At 50.3% G+C, this 25,003-nt stretch overlaps 1 protein-coding gene across 1 annotated transcript; it reads right to left on the bottom strand.

Annotated features, from left to right (window-relative positions):
- Positions 1–11,190: 11,190 nt before the first annotated feature.
- On the bottom strand, positions 11,191–15,738 carry sfp3 (sulfate transporter3). The gene is made up of 12 exons (NM_001309873.1): positions 15,005–15,738; positions 14,536–14,584; positions 14,184–14,391; positions 13,860–14,037; positions 13,382–13,447; positions 13,032–13,262; positions 12,806–12,932; positions 12,420–12,706; positions 12,107–12,300; positions 11,943–12,028; positions 11,711–11,787; positions 11,191–11,625 (listed from the first exon to the last, which is right to left on the bottom strand). Exons 1-12 carry the CDS (start codon positions 15,464–15,466, stop codon positions 11,473–11,475), a joined length of 2,118 nt encoding a protein of 705 aa, NP_001296802.1. The 5' UTR covers positions 15,467–15,738; the 3' UTR covers positions 11,191–11,472.
- Between the last annotated feature and the right edge of the window lie 9,265 nt (positions 15,739–25,003).

Raw genomic sequence — 25,003 nt, 5'->3', positions numbered from 1 at the left:
TTGGTGCTTCTTACTTAATCACGTCAATGAATAATGGTCATTGGTTGAGCACATTGACATCGTTGTTTCACTCTCCTACCTTTAAAAATGCATGCCAAATCCACAAGTCAAATGAGACAACATCTTGAGCATGATGGTTGGGGATCTAATGTCCCCATCCCCCTTATAATCTATCCTTTCCATCCAATGGTGTGGTTCCTCCACTTCTAATACATACAATTTATACTTTATATCATATAAGGAAATTCCCTCTCCTCCTCAGATAAAAGTTGCATAAGATCGGCAACAATTGGATGACGACTATACTCCTCACCAAAACATGAAATAACACACCTACAGAACTACTTGAGGACTTTGATATATACTCATCAATGGAGTCAGCAACGCTACCATAGGCGAGCATGTGGAGGGCAATAATGCATTTTTGGTGGGTGGAGAAACCGTTGCGGTTGAGTGCATCGGTTCTAAGAGCGAAGTAGGGGAAATGCTCACCCAACATATCTAAGAATTGAAAAAGAGCTCCTCATGTGGTACCTTCTATGAAAGTAGAGTGGAGGGTAAACAACAAACGAGTTGTTAAAATAGTCTTGCATCAACGGGTCATGGACGACTTTACGACCTAGTTGATGTAGTTTTGATGTCGCGTCCTTTGCCTACTCCTTGTTGAAGACATGAAGGCAAGTTTTATTTGCCACAATCGTCATAGTTTGAGGCATCATATCGAGTACCGGTATTTTTTGTCGGTTTAAGGCTTATTCCCGTCGGCCAGGAACCGACGGGAATTAAGTGTTTTCCTGTAGTGACCTCTTGTTCTGTTATCTCAACGTTCGTGCTCGAGGAAGACATGTGGACAATGATTTAGCGGGAGGTGTGAATGAACCCAACCCCCTCTATTTACAGTCTAGATTTCAATATTTTTATTTAATTTTTGGACTTGAAGACGATGTGGACTAATCAGAGGACGACACGTGACAATAGATAATCGATCCAGGTTGGTATCGATCGATTTTTCAGCGTGCGGGTCGATACCGATCGATTCAATTTTAACGCAGTCAACATCGACGGACCGATCGTTTGATAGATCCACCGACCAGCTGACTGAATGGATTGCCAGAACAGTCCACGGGCCACATCAACTGTCAACAATGCCATGGCATTGAACCGAGCGTACTAAATCCCCTTGCTATTTAAAATTGCTATCCCAAACATGCCCTTATGTCTGATTTAGTAACAAGAAAATTGGAAGGAAGCTACAAAGAAGGAAATCCTTTGCTATTCCTTTTTCCTTGAATTTCTTCCACTATTCTTGTCACCAAACTAGCCCAGCCATGTGTCGCGGTGGCTGAGACCGTGACCGAGACTAGGACCGAAAAGACCACATAAGGGCTCATTCGTTTCTTCCAACTCGAAAACAGGCATGTTTTCATTCCTGCGCCCGATGAAGTGGATCCAAGTGGTTCGCTAGAACGTAAAAAGATCTGATTTGGTTTGATTCCAGAGGCTTGTAGGTGTGGATCCAATCCAAACAACTGAGAGTGTGAAAATGACTTGGTTTTATTCTGAATTGCCCGTATCCGAACAACCATTTTCGGATACTTCATGTTTTAATCTGGGCTGAATATATCCGGATGGAACGGGCTGTTCTGGGCCAACCGAACGAGTTCTAAGGTCACATGCGACAAGCCACAGCCCATAGGGTCATCGACGGACGAGACTGGGCGTGCGGGCAAGAAGTGGGTCTGCGTGAATGGTTTAGTGGCCCGGTAAAAAAGATAAGCCCACAAGGCTGATCTATTATATATTTTTGGACCGTTCATGATTAATAAAACGCTGGCATGGGCGGCAGGGTCGAGGGCAAGTGGGCAACGACCGGTTACCGGTTGGTTTTTTATAAGACAGGAGGGGCGAGTCTCTACTTGAATTTTATTAAAACTTTAAAACGACAGAGTTAGAAACATACATGAAGATATATTACAGAAGGTTATAATTGGTGGTTTCTACTGTCAATGTTGAAGCCATTCAGGGATTGCCGAATCGAATCTGCCTTTAGCTCAATGAGTGACCAGGTGTAATTCTTTTGTGAACTCATTTTTACATTGTTGCACTGTTGGGTCCTTGTCCTGAAAAAGCCAGGCATTACGACACTTCCAAATGCTCCAAGTCATGAGAATGACAATTTCCATAAAGAAGGGAACATTGAGCTGCTGTTCTAGATTTGCTGCAGCATCCACATGATTAGTAATTCTTGAGGGCGTCAAACCAATTGAATTCCAGCAGGTCTTCACGAAGTTACATCTGAGGAAAAGATGATAAAGAGTTTCCTCCTTTTGCCAGATGTAGTTCTCATAGGTGTAAGACTCAAGAGTCATGTTTTTCCTCTTCAGCATATCCCTTGTATTGTAACACCCGGATTTTAGGGGTCCAAAACCCGGGCGCTAACAAAAACACCAGGTATGCTGGGACCAAGTCTCACACATATGATGTAAAGTGGCACAGGATCGAATGTCACATCTTTATATATAACAGGAGTTCTATACAAAATAAATAATTACATTATAAGGAGACAACGGTCCAGCAACCCAAAGTTGACTGGGAGACGACGACCTAGACCACTCACGAACTCATCACGGCATCCTCCACGCGCCTCATCCTGTGGTACCTGCTCTTGACCTGTGGGGGGGGGGGGGGGTGTGAGACAGCAAGAGTGAGCTCACATACGTTCATCGCTCAACAAGTTGTGGGGAATAATGTGCATGAACTCGCCAAAGGTGGGAGCTCACGTGAAGTGTAAGGCTTACCAAAGAGGATGGTTAGAGCTGAGCATTGCTTTTAAAGTTGGTCAAAATTTTATTAGCAATTACTAAGTATAAGTAAATACCAGCCCAATTAAGTAGTAGAACAAAAGTAACAACATCACCTGTACAACCTCACCTGCGATGCAATGCATATGACAAATTGAGTTTAATTCCATAATTTAATCATGTGAGTGTCCGAGCTGCTCATGACCGTGAGCACGGCTAGTATACCAGTTTTACACTCTGCAGAGGTTGCGCATCTTTACCCACAAGTCATGTTACCCATCTGCCAAGGGATCGCGACTTCCCATACACCTCTACCGAGGAGGCGAGGCAGGGTAACACTACGAGGCCTTTACAAAGTTCCACTAGCTTCAGAAAACCCGCTACAGTTTATAGGAAGCTCCAATGCAGGAATCCCTTGCAGGACCGCCATCACAGCAAAATCCTCCCGAGGGCCTCCCCAGGAATCCCTTGCAGGACCGCCATCACAGCAAAATCCTCCCGAGGGCCTTCCCAGGAATCCCTTGCAGGACCGCCATCACAGCAAAATCCTCCCGAGGGCCTCCCTACACTGACCACTCCCCTACTGCCCTTGCCCCTTTCGGGTAAGGTAGTCTTCCACTAGCTTTCCTAATTAATCGGCCAAGGGCGTCCCATTAAACCCTTGTGGTAGCACTGTTTTCCCGGGTGGTTCTCCATGTTCCAATTAACATAATGATCTTATCATGAACAGTGATAATAAACAGATAATAAAAGTGTGATCATGAATAATGTATCTTCATACCCAAAACCACATAAAGCACTAGCAAGTACTACCCAAAAAGTTCAGTGGTAAACAAGGTATAAAGATAGACAAACTAGGGTAACCTATTGGGTCCCATCAAAATTAACCTATGCAGATCATTATGATTAATCAGAACATGAGTAGGTAAAAAGAAGTGATCAAGGGCACAACTTGCCTGGGACTTGAGATTCCAGGTACCAGGATGATCTTCACATGACATGTAACCTCGCGCTAATCGTAGCAATACAAACAAACATGATATAGGCAAGATTAACATCACACCAAACAAAAAAATAAACTATGTAATAATAATCTACGCACCACAACGAGCTCATAGAAACAAGAACCACTAAATTCGGAGCTACGGTTATTAAGTTATGAATTTTCGAAATTATTTAGTGCTTAGAATATATTAATCCTAATCAACAATTTTAACTCAATTTTCATGGCTAAACAGTGTTACTAGTTGATAGACAATATTAAAACAAAATTATTGCAACTAGAGTGGGTCAATTCGGAGCTAAAATGGATTTTCTAGGAATTACACAAGTTCTAGAATTATTTTTGTGCTAAAAAAGTATTTTCTATATTGTTTTTCCTATTTTCTTAAGTCACTGGGCTGAGCGCATAATATCCAGAGAGCTCGGGGGCTAAACCACAATTTGTCCCGAGACTCAGTTTTCCCCCGCACGGATGGCGGGTTGTTTTTGTGAAAACAGAAGGATTTCTTTGCAAGTTTACGCGCGTGAAGAGATATGGGTGGATATCTGCCGTCCGATCGCGGACCACCGGTCAAGATTAGATCAGCCCATTACCGAAGCGGTAAGCAACCAGAACCGTAAGATTACCGGCCGATGGCTAGGATTTAAAACAACGGAATGGAGTCCTGCGCGCACGATCATGATCGAATGGCGGAGATAGGCTCTAGTCAAGTTGGCCCTATCTTCTAATCTTGGCCACTGATAACGCGATCTACGGTTCATGGGTTGTCTTCCACCACCGATAGCTGAGCGCAGCAGATCCCGCACCAGCGGCGGCCGCCCCCAACGGCGGAGACCATCACCGGTGCTCCCGTCCAGCCGAGCACCAAAGCTCCACTTTCCCCCTACGATTTGTGCTACGTAGAGCGGACCAACAAGCGAACCAAAGGGGTCCAGAATCTCACCAGGGTTCATGTCGAGGAGACCCTCAACCATGGTGCAGCGGCTCGGTGAGGAACACTGGATTGAAGGAATTCCGCCGAGGCTCCCTGGCATTCACCCGACTCCCGACGACGGAGAGAACGGCTCCACATAACGGCAGGACTCCACGGCTGTAAGCTAAGGCCACGGCGCGAGCAGGTCCTCGGTGGTCCGGTCGAGGTAGAGGTCCAGTATTCCCCGCGGCGGCGCTCGGTTTTCTTTCGCCTCCCTACTGAGTCAATGGTAGTGAAATCCGGCTCGTGATGGCTAACGACGGGGCGGTTCAATCCTCTTTATACTCTGCTGTGAGGGGATTCCGGGCGGGTTGTTGGAACGGCCAGCGACATCCACGCGGATTCCTGGGTTCAGTTCATGCGAACGCGAGGGGGAAGGGACGAGTCCATGCCAAGGAAATCGGCAGCAGTTTGACGCGGAATCTAGGGCACGAGCTCGTTCCGGGTTCACCGCTCCGCGGGGTGGGAGAGAATCCCGCGATTTGTTAGCGCCCGCGGCATTCGCGCTGCTGTTGCTAGCGATTGGGGAAGAAGGTAACACTGTCAGCCGGGACCCACCAGACAGTGAGACAAGCTGCGCCAACAGGAAACGCGGGCACGGGCGGAATCAAGCCCAAGGCCGACCGATGGGTCCCACCCCGCTAGTGACACACGCGCGGATTGGGCTGGCTGAAGGAGGAAAAGGAGTGGGCCGCCAGAGAGGTTTCAGCCCAAGTGCTTTTGTTCTTTTTTTATTATTATTTTCTGTTTTGTTTCCAAATCAAAAATTCAAACTAAATTCGAATTCTGGTTTTAATCTCTAGGTTTCAAACATCAAAACAAATTTTCAAATAAAGTTCTAGTAGGAAGAATTATAGGTACTTATATATATTTTTCCTTGTATATTCTCTTTTCTTATTTCTCTTTCTATTCTCAAGTTCTATTTTCAAACTTAAACTTGTTTTCACACTTTTGAGTACAAAACAAGAACCTCAGTGTTAGATGCCTATTTCCGTATTTATTTATTTGTCTTTTGATCACCTTAATTCCTATTAATTGAATATGCACAAAGAAGAAAACCTAATAAATCTCCGAAGGCTCCACAATTCCAAATCACTTTTATATCAATATATGCATTTCTTACATTATACCAATTTTAGGGCTTTACAAATCCTACCCCCCTTAACAGAAATCTCGTCCCCGAGATTTGTTAGAAAAGGATATAGGAAGAGTGGTTTGCAATTTAGCTTTCAGTTTCTAATTATTTCAAAAATCAAGAGTTTTTTTTTGAGTGATTAGGAAAGCATGGGTATCCATATGTATAGTCATTTTATTATGTAGGACGAAAGATGGGTTGGTTAGGGCAAGAATATCGTGGTGTAAGAAGGTTTATGGTGAGAAATAACTCCTTGTTGGGTGGTAATGCATCTGAAGATCGAGTTTGACTTCTCTCCTTCCTTGATGAGGTTGATCTTGTCCTTTTCCAGTGTTGCTCTTTGGTGTCTCCATTCGGGTTTGGGACAAGAGGCTAAGATAGATCTGTTATGTAGGTCAAGTTGTTGGGTATGGCCGAGTTGATCTAGGTCACGAGTTTAAGTTTAAGTGGATCTGGAGTATGGCTTAACCCGTTGTACCAGCATTAAGTAACTTACACTAGATTAGAACATAATAGATTAGATAGAATCTAGATTAGGTTGGTACGACTAGATTGAACTAGTTAAGATCTCATTATTTTGGATTAGGTCTTAGTGGTTATTTTAGGATCAGATAAATATAGTGGTTAGGATAAAATGAATCTTTCATGATAAGATGAAGCTATTAGGATAAGAGAGTCTTTTAAGATAAGATGAATTAGTTAGGATGGGATCTTTTAGGATAAGATAAATCTTTTAAGCTAGATATGTTCCAATGGGAATAATCTAGGTTGTCTAGTTATTTTATAAATATATTTTTTTTATACCTATGTGTATATGCAGATGAAATTGTGGACATTACTCCACAACTCATCACACTCAATCAAATATCCAAATCAGACAAATATCAGAAGAACAAACATTCAAGCATATAAAAAAAAATAATAGTTTTGTTTTTGTTCCTAAGATTTGGTCTCCTATTCCTAAAAGTCACTTAAGGTGCAGGATTTCAAAGTGTGAAATCCACATTTGTCTTTAGAATGAAAAGGTAAGAATAATCAAAGAAAAGCGGAAATAGATGAGAAAAGATTAAGAAAAGTTTAGAAAGAATCAGAGTGGCCGAGGTAAGTAGATAAGGGTTGTCCAGTTCTATCTAGGTTTCGTCCTACAGTCAACATTCCTCTGATACCACTTCTGTAACACCCGGATTTTAGGGGTCCAAAACCCGGGCGCTAACAAAAACACCAGGTATGCTGGGACCAAGTCTCACACATATGATGTAAAGTGGCACAGGATCGAATGTCACATCTTTATATATAACAGGAGTTCTATACAAAATAAATAATTACATTATAAGGAGACAACGGTCCAGCAACCCAAAGTTGACTGGGAGACGACGACCTAGACCACTCACGAACTCATCACGGCATCCTCCACGCGCCTCATCCTGTGGTACCTGCTCTTGACCTGTGGGGGGGGGTGTGAGACAGCAAGAGTGAGCTCACATACGTTCATCGCTCAACAAGTTGTGGGGAATAATGTGCATGAACTCGCCAAAGGTGGGAGCTCACGTGAAGTGTAAGGCTTACCAAAGAGGATGGTTAGAGCTGAGCATTGCTTTTAAAGTTGGTCAAAATTTTATTAGCAATTACTAAGTATAAGTAAATACCAGCCCAATTAAGTAGTAGAACAAAAGTAACAACATCACCTGTACAACCTCACCTGCGATGCAATGCATATGACAAATTGAGTTTAATTCCATAATTTAATCATGTGAGTGTCCGAGCTGCTCATGACCGTGAGCACGGCTAGTATACCAGTTTTACACTCTGCAGAGGTTGCGCATCTTTACCCACAAGTCATGTTACCCATCTGCCAAGGGATCGCGACTTCCCATACACCTCTACCGAGGAGGCGAGGCAGGGTAACACTACGAGGCCTTTACAAAGTTCCACTAGCTTCAGAAAACCCGCTACAGTTTATAGGAAGCTCCAATGCAGGAATCCCTTGCAGGACCGCCATCACAGCAAAATCCTCCCGAGGGCCTCCCCAGGAATCCCTTGCAGGACCGCCATCACAGCAAAATCCTCCCGAGGGCCTTCCCAGGAATCCCTTGCAGGACCGCCATCACAGCAAAATCCTCCCGAGGGCCTCCCTACACTGACCACTCCCCTACTGCCCTTGCCCCTTTCGGGTAAGGTAGTCTTCCACTAGCTTTCCTAATTAATCGGCCAAGGGCGTCCCATTAAACCCTTGTGGTAGCACTGTTTTCCCGGGTGGTTCTCCATGTTCCAATTAACATAATGATCTTATCATGAACAGTGATAATAAACAGATAATAAAAGTGTGATCATGAATAATGTATCTTCATACCCAAAACCACATAAAGCACTAGCAAGTACTACCCAAAAAGTTCAGTGGTAAACAAGGTATAAAGATAGACAAACTAGGGTAACCTATTGGGTCCCATCAAAATTAACCTATGCAGATCATTATGATTAATCAGAACATGAGTAGGTAAAAAGAAGTGATCAAGGGCACAACTTGCCTGGGACTTGAGATTCCAGGTACCAGGATGATCTTCACATGACATGTAACCTCGCGCTAATCGTAGCAATACAAACAAACATGATATAGGCAAGATTAACATCACACCAAACAAAAAAATAAACTATGTAATAATAATCTACGCACCACAACGAGCTCATAGAAACAAGAACCACTAAATTCGGAGCTACGGTTATTAAGTTATGAATTTTCGAAATTATTTAGTGCTTAGAATATATTAATCCTAATCAACAATTTTAACTCAATTTTCATGGCTAAACAGTGTTACTAGTTGATAGACAATATTAAAACAAAATTATTGCAACTAGAGTGGGTCAATTCGGAGCTAAAATGGATTTTCTAGGAATTACACAAGTTCTAGAATTATTTTTGTGCTAAAAAAGTATTTTCTATATTGTTTTTCCTATTTTCTTAAGTCACTGGGCTGAGCGCATAATATCCAGAGAGCTCGGGGGCTAAACCACAATTTGTCCCGAGACTCAGTTTTCCCCCGCACGGATGGCGGGTTGTTTTTGTGAAAACAGAAGGATTTCTTTGCAAGTTTACGCGCGTGAAGAGATATGGGTGGATATCTGTCGTCCGATCGCGGACCACCGGTCAAGATTAGATCAGCCCATTACCGAAGCGGTAAGCAACCAGAACCGTAAGATTACCGGCCGATGGCTAGGATTTAAAACAACGGAATGGAGTCCTGCGCGCACGATCATGATCGAATGGCGGAGATAGGCTCTAGTCAAGTTGGCCCTATCTTCTAATCTTGGCCACTGATAACGCGATCTACGGTTCATGGGTTGTCTTCCACCACCGATAGCTGAGCGCAGCAGATCCCGCACCAGCGGCGGCCGCCCCCAACGGCGGAGACCATCACCGGTGCTCCCGTCCAGCCGAGCACCAAAGCTCCACTTTCCCCCTACGATTTGTGCTACGTAGAGCGGACCAACAAGCGAACCAAAGGGGTCCAGAATCTCACCAGGGTTCATGTCGAGGAGACCCTCAACCATGGTGCAGCGGCTCGGTGAGGAACACTGGATTGAAGGAATTCCGCCGAGGCTCCCTGGCATTCACCCGACTCCCGACGACGGAGAGAACGGCTCCACATAACGGCAGGACTCCACGGCTGTAAGCTAAGGCCACGGCGCGAGCAGGTCCTCGGTGGTCCGGTCGAGGTAGAGGTCCAGTATTCCCCGCGGCGGCGCTCGGTTTTCTTTCGCCTCCCTACTGAGTCAATGGTAGTGAAATCCGGCTCGTGATGGCTAACGACGGGGCGGTTCAATCCTCTTTATACTCTGCTGTGAGGGGATTCCGGGCGGGTTGTTGGAACGGCCAGCGACATCCACGCGGATTCCTGGGTTCAGTTCATGCGAACGCGAGGGGGAAGGGACGAGTCCATGCCAAGGAAATCGGCAGCAGTTTGACGCGGAATCTAGGGCACGAGCTCGTTCCGGGTTCACCGCTCCGCGGGGTGGGAGAGAATCCCGCGATTTGTTAGCGCCCGCGGCATTCGCGCTGCTGTTGCTAGCGATTGGGGAAGAAGGTAACACTGTCAGCCGGGACCCACCAGACAGTGAGACAAGCTGCGCCAACAGGAAACGCGGGCACGGGCGGAATCAAGCCCAAGGCCGACCGATGGGTCCCACCCCGCCAGTGACACACGCGCGGATTGGGCTGGCTGAAGGAGGAAAAGGAGTGGGCCGCCAGAGAGGTTTCAGCCCAAGTGCTTTTGTTCTTTTTTTTTTATTATTTTCTGTTTTGTTTCCAAATCAAAAATTCAAACTAAATTCGAATTCTGGTTTTAATCTCTAGGTTTCAAACATCAAAACAAATTTTCAAATAAAGTTCTAGTAGGAAGAATTATAGGTACTTATATATATTTTTCCTTGTATATTCTCTTTTCTTATTTCTCTTTCTATTCTCAAGTTCTATTTTCAAACTTAAACTTGTTTTCACACTTTTGAGTACAAAACAAGAACCTCAGTGTTAGATGCCTATTTCCGTATTTATTTATTTGTCTTTTGATCACCTTAATTCCTATTAATTGAATATGCACAAAGAAGAAAACCTAATAAATCTCCGAAGGCTCCACAATTCCAAATCACTTTTATATCAATATATGCATTTCTTACATTATACCAATTTTAGGGCTTTACATGTATTGAGTCTGTTCTTTAACCAAAGCTAAAAAAGACCTTATGCTTTGGTTGACATTTATTTTTCCAAAGCGATCTGAAAATCTGATGAACTTGAGTCTGACCCATCAAATACCTATAAGTCTTCTTTGTAGAGAAATTTTCAGATCCCCAAATAAATTTTCAAGCATCCTTTGTGTTGGTTACCGTGATTTGCCCAAGTTTCGTCTAATTCAAGAAATTGTTCATAGGCATGAGCTGTACCGGTTGGTTCAGTTTACGGCTTCTCCTGTACGCCCTGATGTCGCTGCTGTCAGAACGGCCGCATGCCTGCACTGTACAACCGCGATACTTCTCTCTTTCTTGTTTCTTACGTTTCAAGCGCTCCAACATAATACTTACTCCGTTTCAAAATAGTCATTTTAACTTTTAGTTTTTATGTCTATATTCAAATGAGTGAAGATAGAACTAGACACATATATAAAACACATACATTATGTATTTAATGAACCTATTAATTAACTAAAACGAATTTTAATTAGGGACGGAAGGAGTATCATTTAGTTCTTTTTAAGTCAAGGTTTCATCTTTTTCTTGTAAGAAACAGTAAAACAAAAAGACTTGTTTACTTACTAAGTACAGTTACACATCATCAAGATATCACCATACATGTTTTTGTGGAGCTCAAGGAATGTCCTTCCCAGAGCAGGTTTGTTTCTCGCCACGACCACTCCAGTCAAGTCATACCATAGGTATTTTGCCTCCATCATGTGCAAACCATGCATTTCTGTTTCGTAAGCATTTCCAGTAACACCTTCATAGGATGCAAATAACCGCATCGCTTATGGGATTATCCTTAGGAGTACTAATAGTAGTAATTAACGCATACTCAACATGCGAGAGCTGTGCCCTTATGAGCAGCTAGACAGGCCTCCACCGCTTCACCTACTGTCATGAAGATCCAGTCCTGTCCTACCCTGTCCACCACCTGTGACACTTTCATCTTCTGAACTGCCTTCCATCCCGGACTGGCTATAGCCATCTGCAGGTAGTTGTTCCAGCATTATAACCGGGCATTATATATGTCCTTTTTTTATACTCAAACCCAAAGGTACACACTACTTCACCTGTAAGCCAAGAGACACCAACTCCTTGTGTATTTCTTCCAGTGCAGTGAGTCCTGAAGTGTCGATGTTTACCACACCTGCAAAAGCAGGAACATGGGTATACATATTTTTGTACTGAACATGGATTTCACAGCTACATTGGTGTATATTCCACCTAATCTAAAACTGAATTAGCTAAAAAAAAGCAAAGCATCTCCTCTTATATAATCTTGGAGATTCTGGGGGCACTTACTTGACATATCAAGGACAACTGCTTGTATCCTCTCCCTCGCTTTTCCATTTGAGGTCTCCACTCCTTCCCAAACCCACTCTGTGATCCTGATTGAACAACATTTGTTGCAAATTTTGTATTAAATATTCTGTAAACCCATGTTTATATATTGAAATTGCTAGTACCTTTCTTTGACGGAAGTGGCGTTGATGAAGCAGAGGAAGGATGTGTCGACGCGTATAGGCAGTACAGTCGGAGTTAGGCAGGCTACAGGGTACTGCCTGACGCTGCAGAAGATATCTGTCCCTTGTAGCCTGCCAAGGATCTCCACCTGAGGCCGAAGCGACTGTATGATGATCTTTGCGAAGGAAATGCCAAGCTGCAGCAATCAGCCGCACACCACAAAGTCAGAAAAAGCTGAAAGGTGATTTTTTTTTCCTGCTTAATCTAAAAAAATGTGATTTTTGAACGGAGGAGTGTCTGTATCAAGCATCTTACTGCAACTGCAAGCCCAATCTCCACCGACCCAAACAGGACGCCAACAAACGCACCGAGGCAGGTGAGGAAATCCATCTTGTCGATCTTCCATATGCTGCAGGCCTCCTTGATGTCGATCAGTCCCGGAAGAGCCGACAGGATGATGGAGGCGAGCACCGCCATGGGCGTGTAGTAGAGGAGCTTCATGAACAGCTCCAGGGTGACGAACACGGTGATGGACATGACGATGTTTGAAACGGTCGACCTGGCCCCCGCGCTGAAGTTCACTGCCGTTCGGGAGAACGAACCTGACGAACGAAAAAAAAAACACACATCTGTCAGACATCCTTGCTTCTTCCCGAAAGATTGCAACGACGGCCAATGAGTCAGAAAACCATATGGATCACCTGTTGCCACATAGCACGAGGACAGAGAACCAGCAACGTTGGAGAACCCCATGGCCAGCATCTCCTTGTTGCCGTCGAGTCTGTACCCTCTTACGGAGGCGAAAGATCGGCCAACGGCGATAGCTTCCTGGGAGGAGAGGCAACGCAAGGTTTCGTCTTTCAGCGCATCCGCATTTCGCCAAGGTGAAGGGCGGGCCTACTGCAGCCGGGCGGGAAGTACGGGTACCGTGAGGGCGATGACTGCGCAGATGACGGCGATCTTGGCGCACTCCGTTGTGTGCGGCCCGTTGAGGTGTATCTGCTTCACGGAGCTTGGGTTTAGGCCCGCGTGCACCTTCTGGATGATCTTGACGCCGTGCCTGTCAGCCCTTGTCGCGTAGACCGCAGCGGTGGACAGGATGACCGACAGCAGAGGCGAGATCGCTGACAGCCAGAACAGCTTCTTGTACCTCCTCCCCTGCCATCCAAGTTGTCATCGTCGTGTGGGTTCAGTTAAGTTTTACGGTCCGATCTGTAGTATGTACCATGAGCCAGTAAAAAAAGAAGAGCTGTTGAATTGAATTGAGTCTTTCTTACGATGAACCGTGTGGTGAGGATGAATATGAGGAAGGAGCATCCGATGAGGAAGTTGCCCGGGTGCCACTGCAGTTGTGGATCGAGAACATGAGAACCGGCGGACATGATACGGAGAACAAGAAAGACGGACACATGAGTAAAGCCAAGCACAAGATGGCGGTGTTGACATGAGGATGAATTCAGGTGGGTGGATTCCAGTGATCCAACACTAAACAGTAGACAGGCAAGTGGCCATGCCCTCTATCCCAAAAATAAAAGGTTCCTGTACCGTAGTGCGAGGTTGAAGACGATCGAACACTATTGTTCCAAGTAACGACAGTGACTGATCGTTGTGTCCGACTCTCTTTGTGGGGGTGGGGGCGTGGCATGCATGAGGGTCCATATATAGTTGCTCATTTACTATTTACAAAAAGGGGAAAAATGCCCGGTATTTTCGAGCATGGCGCAGAGAGAGACGACGACGACGACAGGCACTCACCGGGTCATGTCGTAGCGCAGAGCAGACAGCCTTGAGGACAGAAACAACATCGGTGCTGTTGGTGAAATGGGCGAGGCCAAGCAGCCCCTTGAGCTGCTGCATCCCGATCACGATGGCCGCCCCGCCCATGAACCCCACGATGGCAGCGTGCGACAGGAAATCCACGAGAAACCCCAGCCTGGGACGACGTGACGAACCGACAACATGTATAGGTAAGAAACAAGACCATACGTACGTACACCAATCTCGACGACACGTGTGGGAGCAGAGTACGTGCTTCATCCGCAGGAACACACGCCTGCTAATCAAGCAGACCGCACGTACCTGAAGAGGCCGAAGGAGACCTGGAAGACCCCGGCGAGGAAAGTCACCGTGAAGACGAGCGACCTGTAGGTCGCCGGGTCGGCGGCCGGGTCGACGACCTTCTGGATCATCGAGGACAGCAGCAGCGAGACGACGGCGACTGGCCCGATGGCGATCTCCCTCGATGTCCCCATCACAGCGTAGATCAGCGGTGGCACGACGCTCGTGTCTTTTCACCACCACCAGGGAGAGAAAAAAAAAGAGAGGTAGTCGTAGTACAAAACAAATGAGTGGTCGTCTAGAGAAAGAAACGGTAAATTGTTTTGAATAATCAATCTAGCTTAGAGATAGGCTTATTGTGACTGATACTTACAAAGACCGTACTGAGGGTCCAGCTTGGCTAGATTGGCGTATCCAATGCTCTACAATATCATGTCCGACAACCAATCCAAAGGAGTCACGGGTTAGACAAGGACGAGCGAGAGAGAGAAAAAAAAACTCGATCCACATCCACATCAGAAAATTTCAAGGCAAAATCTACATATGTATGGTCTTTCAAGTAGATATATGGTGGCTTCCTCACTAGTAGTATAACTGATGTTTTGTCTCAGGGTTCATTGCTTTAGAGATTTAGTGCAAGAAACACACTTGTCAGTTTTCACCTGAAGACGTGTTGAATTCAATTCTAGCTTGTTGGTTGTTATTTCTTGCTGAGATCACTATTCAGCAAGCGAAGACGTGTGTAGTAAAGTTTCTGAGAGCAACCAGAGCTAAAATTAAACCTGACGCGTGAATTGAGCAAGCAAGCGTGTGAACATGACATGACCGCCTACAATACATACCTGAGGGATGCCAAGGCTGGCAAGAGTGAGGCCGGCCATGACGTCACTCCTGAAGGACTCGAGGGTGTAGCTCCTCCCCCACTGCAGCACCGGGAACACGCACTGCAGCGCCGTGAGGACCCACGCGCGGCGCGGCGGCGGGCGGCCACCGGCGCCAGCAGCGGCCCCGGCGTGGGCGCGCGGCCGGAACGCCTTGCCGACCACGCCGACGAGCTCCTCCCGCAGGCTCGGCGGGCTGGGGCTATTCAGCACCAGCTTCGCCGTGTCCGGCGGCCGCCGCTGCTTGCTGGATACTACCTCGAAGACAGACACGGCGGCCGACGACTCGACCGCTGCCGAGGCCTCCATGGCTGGAGCCTGGATGAAGTGTTTGGGGAAACTCGGGAGCTGGAGCTCCCTTGGCTTTAAAAGGGTTTCTTGGTTCTGGCGGCTGGACGGAGAATCTTGCGGTACGGTTGGCATGACAACGATCACATGCGCAGCTGGCTAGAATTCCTCTCCCCCTCCTCTCGTGTAAACATCACCGGCCCTAGCCTAGGAGACGATGGATCATGCATATGGACGGACGGGACGAAGATATGGGATGATTCTCTGGCAAGAGGCCGTGGGTACGGTTAGAGGAAGAAGACATCCATCCCGTCCCCGAGCGTGGATGAGCCCCGTCCCGGCCGGGGGAGGAAATGCTCGATCACTTGCAGGGGCGTGGTGTGGACGCCGGAGCAAATTTGACATGCTGCTATATATGGGCTGCCTGGCCGGGTGTGGTAGACTGGTAGTGGATTGCTATGGACCATGCCACAAAGAAGGCCACATGCATCATCAGTCATCTGTTGCTCACCGGAGTGGGAGGCGTTTCGCGGAGTGCCTTTTGCACTTTTTCTTCGCCTGCCGCCTGCGATGATTAATTGAATGTGATGCTGCAAATGTATTAACAGTACTTCCTCCGTTCAATTTTTCATACCCTCTTCTCCGTCTGTATCAAACTAAGGGGCGTTTGTTTCATATTAAAATCAGATTCTGTCCGTCAAAATCAGCTTCTAGGTAAACGCTTCGCTACTTAACCCGCTTCTGTGAAAATTGCTTTCATGAAAATCGTCTAGATTAATGTGAACATCAAATCCATCACTTCCTAGATCTAATTAAACCCTATTCAGATCTTTCTTCGCACGTAAGGCTCACAATATTTGGATTTTCTCCATTGCTGAATTCTCTAGAAATCTAGGTTCTTAGAATTGCGATTGCTCGTCGGAAAAAGCTAAGGCCTCGTTTGTTTCGTTGGAATTCAATTCCATTTTAATAATTATAATTTACACAAAACTAATTAAATTCATATATTTATATATGTAATATATTTATATATTATCCTAAATCATATAAGAGAGATAGTTATATACTACTTTATGTTATAGCGAAGCAAGTAGAAGAGTGTGCTATAAGTTGTACATCGGAAAAATAGTATGCAAATTTATAGAATCAATTTTCATTTCTCATCCCATAAATTTGAGATAGACTTATATGATAACTTTAGAAAGTGGTAGAATGTCACATCCTAAAAAAATAGTCTATTCCATTAGTAAGATTCCAATTCCTGAAAATAAAAGGAAACAAACGGGGCATAAACCAAACTTACCGTAAGCATCGTTCTCCTTTTCTGAAAAAGCATCATCTTTTGTCTTTAACTAAATATATAAGGAAATATTAATATAGTATCGCTAAACATATTTCGATTATACAATCACGAGACTTATTAGAGATATTATTAATATTTTTATAAATTTAGTCACACTTAAAGAAAGTTGGCCGACACGAATACCATAGCGAGAATTGTTTTGAGATAGAGAAAGTAGTGAAGTAATGTATCTTAGAACCGATAGAGTACTACTATTATTATATATATATGAATGGGACCGAGTTGGAGTGAAAAATAAATGATACCGAACCATTTGGAATAAAATAACATGGGACAGATAATACCAAAAGCAGATAAGAGCATGTCTCTAAAAATTTGGACATAATTATGTATATCTATATCTCTTATAAAGCTAATCGTCATTGCAAATTCTATCTCAACATACAACCTATATACATGTCATCTCCCACTGATAACTATATCATCCTACTTTCTTCCAACCTCTTAATACGAGCTATCGGCATTATCTCCACGAAACGCAAGGAAATATAGAACCTATTGGGGGTATGCTTCATAGCCGAAGTTCCTAAAAAAGAGAACACCTTCGGCAGATCCTATCAGAAGCAGAGCCGAAGCTATCACCTATAAAGCTTCGGCACGGTGACAAATCTCAAGACGAAGGGGTGAACCGACTCAAAAATCAAATGACTTAAAAGACCCGCAATGTTTTGTGTCATTATTATAGTCGATTGTAAGGGGCATAAATGTAATTTTACACAGGTTACGCCCTGTGCCTATAAATAGATAAACAGTACCCCTGCACTGTTCACGTAATCCTGTAGCTGCTGATACATTACGCTAAAATTATTGTTTTCTGCCAAGACAAAGGTATAAATATACTTGAATACTATATTTTAATATTTAAGTTCACATAATAAAATGTGCGAATAGTGATATCTATTTTTATTATATCTTTCTATAATGTTTCATGTTTTATATTTTATTCCATATTGTTTTATAAGTCTGATCACGAAGGTGTGACCTTCGTGATATTTTACTCATGACCTTCGTCCGAAGCTCATTAAATCCTTGGGGGAGATAATGCTTCAGCGGACGAAAGACATTAATACTTAACATTTTTGTGTTGCCTTGTTCTTAATTCATAGCATTTGAAAACAAGTACCCAACATTGCCGCCCACCTCCAGTGAACTCACTTCCACTTTTTTGAGCTGATGGCTTCATTCAACAATCAAACTGGAGCTGCTTCGGCTCCGAAGCTGGTACTCCCGATAACAGGTGGTTCATGCTCAGAGCCAGCCAACAAGAAGCAGAAGAAGGAGGCACAAAGAAGGGTACAACATGTCGGGGTGCAAGGACCTTTCATCAAGTCAAGAAGGTCCCACATCCCAATTACCTTCTCCCAAGAGGACCTTCAGCTCAAGGATTACCCTCACAATGATTGTCGGGGACCATAATTAGGGGTACCCTCAAGACGCCTAATTCTCAGCTGGTAACCCCCATCAGCATAAAGCTGCAGAGGCCTGATGGGTGCGATTAAGTCAGGGATCAGTCCATACGAGTGACTCGATCACGCTTCACCCGAGCCTAGCCTCGGACTCGGGCAGCCGACCTCGAGGGACTTCCGTCTCGCCCGAGGCCCCCCTTTTAACGGCGGACACATCTCCGGCTCGCCCGAGGCCTTGGCTTCGCTAAGAAGCAACCCTGACTAAATCGCCGCACCGACCGACCGAGTTGCAGGGGCATTTAACGCAAAGGTGGCCTGACACCTCTATCCTGACGCATGCCCCCCGGCAGAGTCGAAGTGACCGCCGTCACTCCGCTGCTCCACTGACCGGTCTGACAGAAGGACAGCGCCGCCTGCGCCACTCCGACTGCGGTGCCACTCGACAGAGTGAGTCTGACAGGCAGTCAGGCCTCGCCAGGGGCGCCATAGGGAACTCCGCTCCGCCCGACCCCAGGGCTCGGACTCGGGCTAAGACCCGGAAGACGGCGAACTCCGCTCCGCCCGACCCCAGGGCTCGGACTCGGGCTAAGACCCGGAAGACGGCGAACTCCGCTCCCCCCGACCCCAGGGCTCGGACTCAGGCTAAGACCCGGAAGACGGCGAACTCCGCTCCGCCCGACCCCAGGGCTCGGACTCGGGCTAAGACCCGGAAGACGGCGAACTCCGCTCCGCCCGACCCCAGGGCTCGGACTCGGGCTCGGACCCGGAAGACGGCGAACTCTGCTCCGCCCGACCCCAGGGCTCGGACTCCGCCCTGGCCTCTGCCGAACGACTTCCGCCTCGCCCGACCCAGGGGCTCGGACTCGGCCTCGGCAACGGAAGACAGATTCGACCCCAGCTTCGAAGGAGCCCCCACGTCGCCCGGCCTCGGGCGCGGGCCCGCCACGTCAACAGGGAGCGCCATCACCACTCTACCCCGAGCCGACTCGGGCCGCAGAGAACAAGACCAGTGTCCCATCTGACCAGCTCCGCCAGATAGGCAATGATGGCGCCTCCCAAGCTCCATGACGGCGGCGGCTCTCAGCTCTCTTACAGAAGCAGGTGGACGTCAGCAAGGACTCGACTGCTCCGACAGCTGTCCTTCCGCCAAGCTCCGTTGCTCCTCCGACAGCCACGACATCACGCCAGCAGGGTGCCAAGATCTCTCCGGCTGCCACATTGGCATGTACTTAGGGCGCTAGCTCTCCCTCCGCTAGACACGTAGCACTCTGCTACACCCCTCATTGTACACCTGGATCCTCTCTATAAAAGGAAGGACCAGGGCCTTCTTAGAGAAGGTTGGCCGCGCGGGACCGAGGACGGGACAGGCGCTCTCTTGGGGCCGCTCGCTTCCCTCACCCTCGTGGACGCTTGTAACCCCCCTACTGCAAGCGCACCCGACCTGGGCGCGGGACGAACACGAAGGCCGCGGGACTTCCACCTCTCTCACGCCCGTCTCCGGCCACCTCGCCTCTCCCCCCTTCGCGCTCGCCCACGCGCTCGACCCATCTGGGCTGGGGCACGCAGCACACTCACTCGTCGGCTTAGGGACCCCCCGGTCTCGAAACGCCGACAGTTGGCGCGCCAGGTAGGGGCCTGCTGCGTGCTGACGAACAGCTTCCCGTCAAGCTCCAGATGGGCAGTCTCCAGCAACCTCTCCGGCCCGGGACGGTGTTCCGTTTCGGGAGTCTTGAGTTCATGTCTTTCGACGGCAGCTACGACATGATACTCCTTCCACCGCCGTGTGACAACGACAATGGCGGCCGACAACCCGCCCGCCGGCGGCGGAATCGACGACATCTCCCCCGCGTGGTGGAAGAACAACCTTCGAGCTCGCTCCGTCCTCTCCCCCGCCAACGGAGGAGGAGGCGGGGCAACCAAGGCCAAGCGGGAGGCCGCGCTTCGTCGGCCGTCGAGCGAATCGACGCCCCCGACGCCCCGACGGAAGGCACGCCGAACGTCAACCTCGCGTTCGAGACGAAGGCAAGCGCCGTCCCCCCGCGACACGCTGATCCCGAGCAAGAAGACGACGCCAGCGCGCTCGCGGAGAGCTTGCAGGACGTCGCCCTTGTGCCTGAGATGACGGCGCAACCAGTCCCCGATGTGACTACGTCGCTCCGCGTCGACCAAAAAGTACTGACTAACTCCCATCTTACGTCATTTCGACTCGGCCTCAACCCGCCTAGCAACCTTGCTTTGGCGGGCGCTCTCATTGAGGCGAGTGCAACCCCACTGGGGTTTCGTATGCGATCGCCTTGGGACCGGTTGACGGACGTCTCAACCTACGGGCCCTCTGGGTCCGAGGAAGATGACGATCCCAGCATCTGTTGGGATTTCTCTGGACTTGGCAACCCCAGTGCCATGCGGGACTTCATGACCGCATGTAATTACTGCCTCTCCGACTGTTCCGACGGAAGCCGCAGCCTTGACAACGAGGGCTGCGGCCCAAGCCGCGAATGTTTCCACATCGACCTAGGGGATCCCTCCGAAGGCAACCATCTCGGCATGCCAGAGGACGGTGATCTTCCTAGGCCGGCGCCTCGCGCCGACATCCCATGGGAGCTAGCTGTGGTCCCCATTCCGGCGGGGGGTTACGACCCACAACTCGAGCAAGTCCGCGGGGCGCAGGCCAGGCTCAACGAGGGAACAGGAGCGCTTGAGCCGATCCGTCGGGACGTCGGACAGGTATGGGCGGGCCAACCCCCGGCCGGAGAAATACGTCACCTGCCCCAAGGTCTCCAGCACTGCGTCGCCAACGATGTCCGGGTCAGGCCGCCACCCGCATCCAGCGGGGTCGGCCAGAACCTGGCAGCTGCAGCGATGCTCCTCTGCGCGATGCCGGAGCCATCAACTACCGAGGGTCGGCGAATCCAGGGAGAGCTCAAGAATCTCCTGGAAGGCGCTACGGCCCGACGGGCCGAGAGCACTGCCTCCCGAAGGCAGGGATACCCCTCGGAACCTCATGCCGCGACTTCCCGATTCATGCGGGAAGCCTCGGTCTACACCGGACGCACGCGCAACACCGCGCTTGCGGCCCCGGGACACCTTGGCAACGAGCACCATCGACGTGACCGTCGGGCCCACCTCGACGAAAGGGTGCGCCGAGGCTACCACCTCAGGCGTGGGGGGCGCTACGACAGCGGGGAGGATCGGAGTCCCTCGCCCGAACCACCCGGTCCGCAGGCCTTCAGTCGGGCCATCCGACGGGCGTCGTTCCCGACCCGGTTCCGACCCCCGACTACTATCACGAAGTACTCGGGGGAAACGAGACCGGAACTGTGGCTTGCGGACTACCGCCTGGCCTGCCAACTGGGTGGAACGGACGACGAAAACCTCATCATCCGAAACCTCCCCCTGTTCCTCTCCGACACTGCTCGCGCCTGGTTGGAGCACCTGCCTCCGGGGCAGATCTCCAGCTGGGACGACTTGGTCCAAGCCTTCGCCGGCAATTTCCAGGGCACATACGTGCGCCCCGGGAATTCCTGGGACCTTCGAAGCTGCCGGCAGCAGCCGGGAGAGTCGCTCCGGGACTACATCCGGCGATTCTCGAAGCAGCGCACCGAGCTGCCCAACATCACCAACTCGGATGTCATCGGCGCGTTCCTCGCCGGCACCACCTGCCGCGACCTGGTGAGTAAGTTGGGTCGCAAGACCCCCACCAGGGCGAGCGAGCTGATGGACATCGCCACCAAGTTCGCCTCTGGCCAGGAGGCGGTCGAGGCTATCTTCCGAAAGGACAAGCAGCCCCAGGACCGCCCATCGGAAGAGGCTCCCAAGGCGTCTACTCCACGCGGCGCCAAGAAGAAGGGCAAGAAGAAGTCACAATCGAAACGCGACGCCGCCGACGCGGACCTTGTCGCCGCCGCCGAGTACAAGAACCCTCGGAAGCCCCCCGGAGGTGCAAACCTCTTCGACAAGATGCTCAAGGAGCCGTGCCCCTATCATCAGGGGCCCGTCAAGCACACTCTCGAGGAGTGCGTCATGCTTCGGCGCCACTTCCAAAGGGCCGGGCCACCCGCGGAGGGTGGCAGGGCCCACGACGACGACAAGAAGGAAGATCACCAAGCAGGAGAATACCACGAGGTCCGCGACTGCTTCATGATCTACGGTGGGCATGCGGCGAATGCCTCGGCTCGGCATCGCAAGCAAGAGCGCCGGGAGGTCTGCTCGGTGAAGGTGGCGGCGCCAGTCTACCTAGACTGGTCCGACAAGCCCATCACCTTCGACCAGGCTGACCACCCCGACCACGTGCCGAGCCCGGGGAAATACCCGCTCGTCGTCGACCCCGTCATCGGCAACGTCAGGCTCACCAAGGTCCTGATGGATGGGGGCAGCTGCCTCAACATCATCTACGCCGAGACCCTCAAGCTCCTGCGCGTCGATCTGTCCTCCGTCCGAGCAGGCGCTGCGCCCTTCCACGGGATCATCCCTGGGAAGCGCGTCCAGCCCCTCGGACAACTCGACCTCCCCGTCTGCTTCGGAACACCCTCCAACTTCCGAAGGGAGACCTTGACGTTCGAGGTGGTCGAGTTCCGAGGAACCTACCACGCGGTACTGGGAAGGCCATGCTACGCGAAGTTCATGGCCGTCCCCAACTACACCTACCTGAAGCTGAAGATGCCGGGCCCCAACGGGGTCATCACCGTCGGCCCCACGTACAAACACGCATTCGAATGCGACGTGGAGTGCGTGGAGTACGCCGAGGCCCTCGCCGAGTCCGAGGCCCTCATCGCCGACCTGGAGAACCTCTCCAAAGAGGTGCCAGATGTGAAGCGTCATGCCGGCAACTTCGAGCCAGCGGAGACGGTTAAGGCCGTCCCACTCGACCCAGTGGCGACACCTCCGAGCTGATCCGGATCGGTTCCGGGCTCGACCCCAAATAGGAAGCAGTGCTCGTCGACTTTCTCCGCGCAAACGCCGACGTCTTTGCGTAGAGTCCCTCGGACATGCCCGACATACCGAGGGATGTCGCCGAGCACTCGCTGGATGTTCGGGCCTGAGTCCGACCCGTCAGGCACCCTCTGCGCCTCGGTCATCAAGGGAGAGTCGGCCTCGCCTCGGCAGAGCCCGACCCTCCCTCGGGGCCTAAAAAGGGGGAACCCCTCTGCGTCAAGATTGGGCGTACTTCTCCGCGTCAAAAATTTTCAATCAAAAAAGGGGCCTCTCGCGTTCTCCTGGCTATGCCAGAAGCAGGGTCTCGGGGAGCGAACGTGGGTACATGTAAATGGCGAGGCCGACTGAGCCGAGGAACTCCTGCGCCTCCGGGTTAAGGATACCTCACTCATCACCTGCCATGAAGAATGACCCAACTCGGGAAGCCACCCTATTATTGACGAAGCTAGGACGGACACGCAAATGGGAAGAAAGGAGAGTACGACTTCATGCAAGAAAGACAAAGTGTTAAGGCCTCAGCGGCCGCGGTGAGACACACATCCAACAAGAAATTGTTCCAACAAGAATTAGGCGCCGCCTTGGGAAGGAGCCGCGCCCTCAGCACCGTCCCCGCCGTCGGTAAGGTCCATCTCGGCCTCCGGTGACGGCACAGGGGGAAGGATCTCCGCCTCGAAGGTGGTCGCCAGCGCCGCGCTCGGACCTGCGGCGACCGTGTCGAGCCGCTGGACTTCTGCCAGGGCAGCTTCGTCTTCGTCAGGAAGACAGTACCCCTCACTAACCCACTCCAGGTCCACAACGTAGTGGGAAGCGAGCACGGCGAAGGCCCGCCTGACGCCGTGGTGTAGCGCCTCGCGGACTCTGCCGCGCGCGTGATCACCCAAGGCTTGAAGGCGGCTTTGAGGGGAGCTTCCTGACGGGACGTCGCCGGAGCCGAGGTTACGATAAACGTCCGAGACGGCCTCGGACATGGCCGCGAGGTCAGCCTCCCTCTGCTCGGCAGCTCCGGCAAGCGCCTCGGCAAGCGCCTTGGCGGACTCGTCAAGGGCAGACTCAAGCTCTGCGAACAACCAGAAGAAAGACCTCAAGCACAAGCAGAGGAAACCGACAAAAACAAGAATCAGGGACGGCCATGGCGTACCTCCGGCTCGGGCACGCTGCTCCGAGGCCGCGACCTGGGCTGCAGCTAGGTCGGCCGCGAGGGTCTCAGCCCGGCCTTCGGCCTCGGCAGCTCGGCCCCGAGATTGGTCCCGCTCCTCGACGACCTGGGCGAACTCCGACCGCTGTCGTTGCGCCTCCGCGCGCGCTGCTGCCGCCTCGGCCCTCAGGTCAGCGCAAAGCAACTGGAGGTCCGCAACCTTGGCGTCCTGATGAGAAAGGCGCGCAGTAGCCCCGGCAAGCGAGGTCCTCAGGGATCGCAGCGAGCCCCAGACATCGGCCTCGCGGCGGATGAATGGTGACTTGGCGGCGCTCCGATCCGTCAGGTCCTGGAGGAAGGAGACAGGGCGTCACGACGAACGCCTCGCTCGCAGAAAGGAAAAGGTATGCCTGAAACCGTTACCTGGAGGATTTTGGGGACATCCCTGCAGAGAACCTCCAGCGATGACCGGAGCGACCCCACCGTTGCTTCAACACACTCGCGAAGCTCATCCCAGGACTGGTCCTCCCGTTCATCGTCGAGGACGAAGACAGGGTCCGAGGCCTCGCGGGTCCGGAATCGGAGCGACGGGTGCCGGGCCTCGGGGCTCCGCTGCACAGCGATAAGGCTGCCACTCGGCTGGACGGATCGCGTGCCCACACCCACCTCTTCTGAGGCACTGGGCGCCGACGCGTCGGCCATCCTGACGCTGGCAGCAACCGGTCGCTCCCCGACTGGGACGGTGGCGATTTCGGCAGCAACCGGCGCCGGCGTGGCCGGCACGACGGGCAGGCTCGGGGCCACGTCAGCGTCGGCCGCCTCCCCTATCACAATGG

Source organism: Zea mays, chromosome 1 (assembly GCF_902167145.1).
Source record: "Zea mays cultivar B73 chromosome 1, Zm-B73-REFERENCE-NAM-5.0, whole genome shotgun sequence".
Lineage (NCBI taxonomy): Eukaryota > Viridiplantae > Streptophyta > Magnoliopsida > Poales > Poaceae > Zea > Zea mays.
Note: the sequence above shows the minus strand (reverse complement) of the source record. Positions and strands in the feature narration are given on the sequence as shown.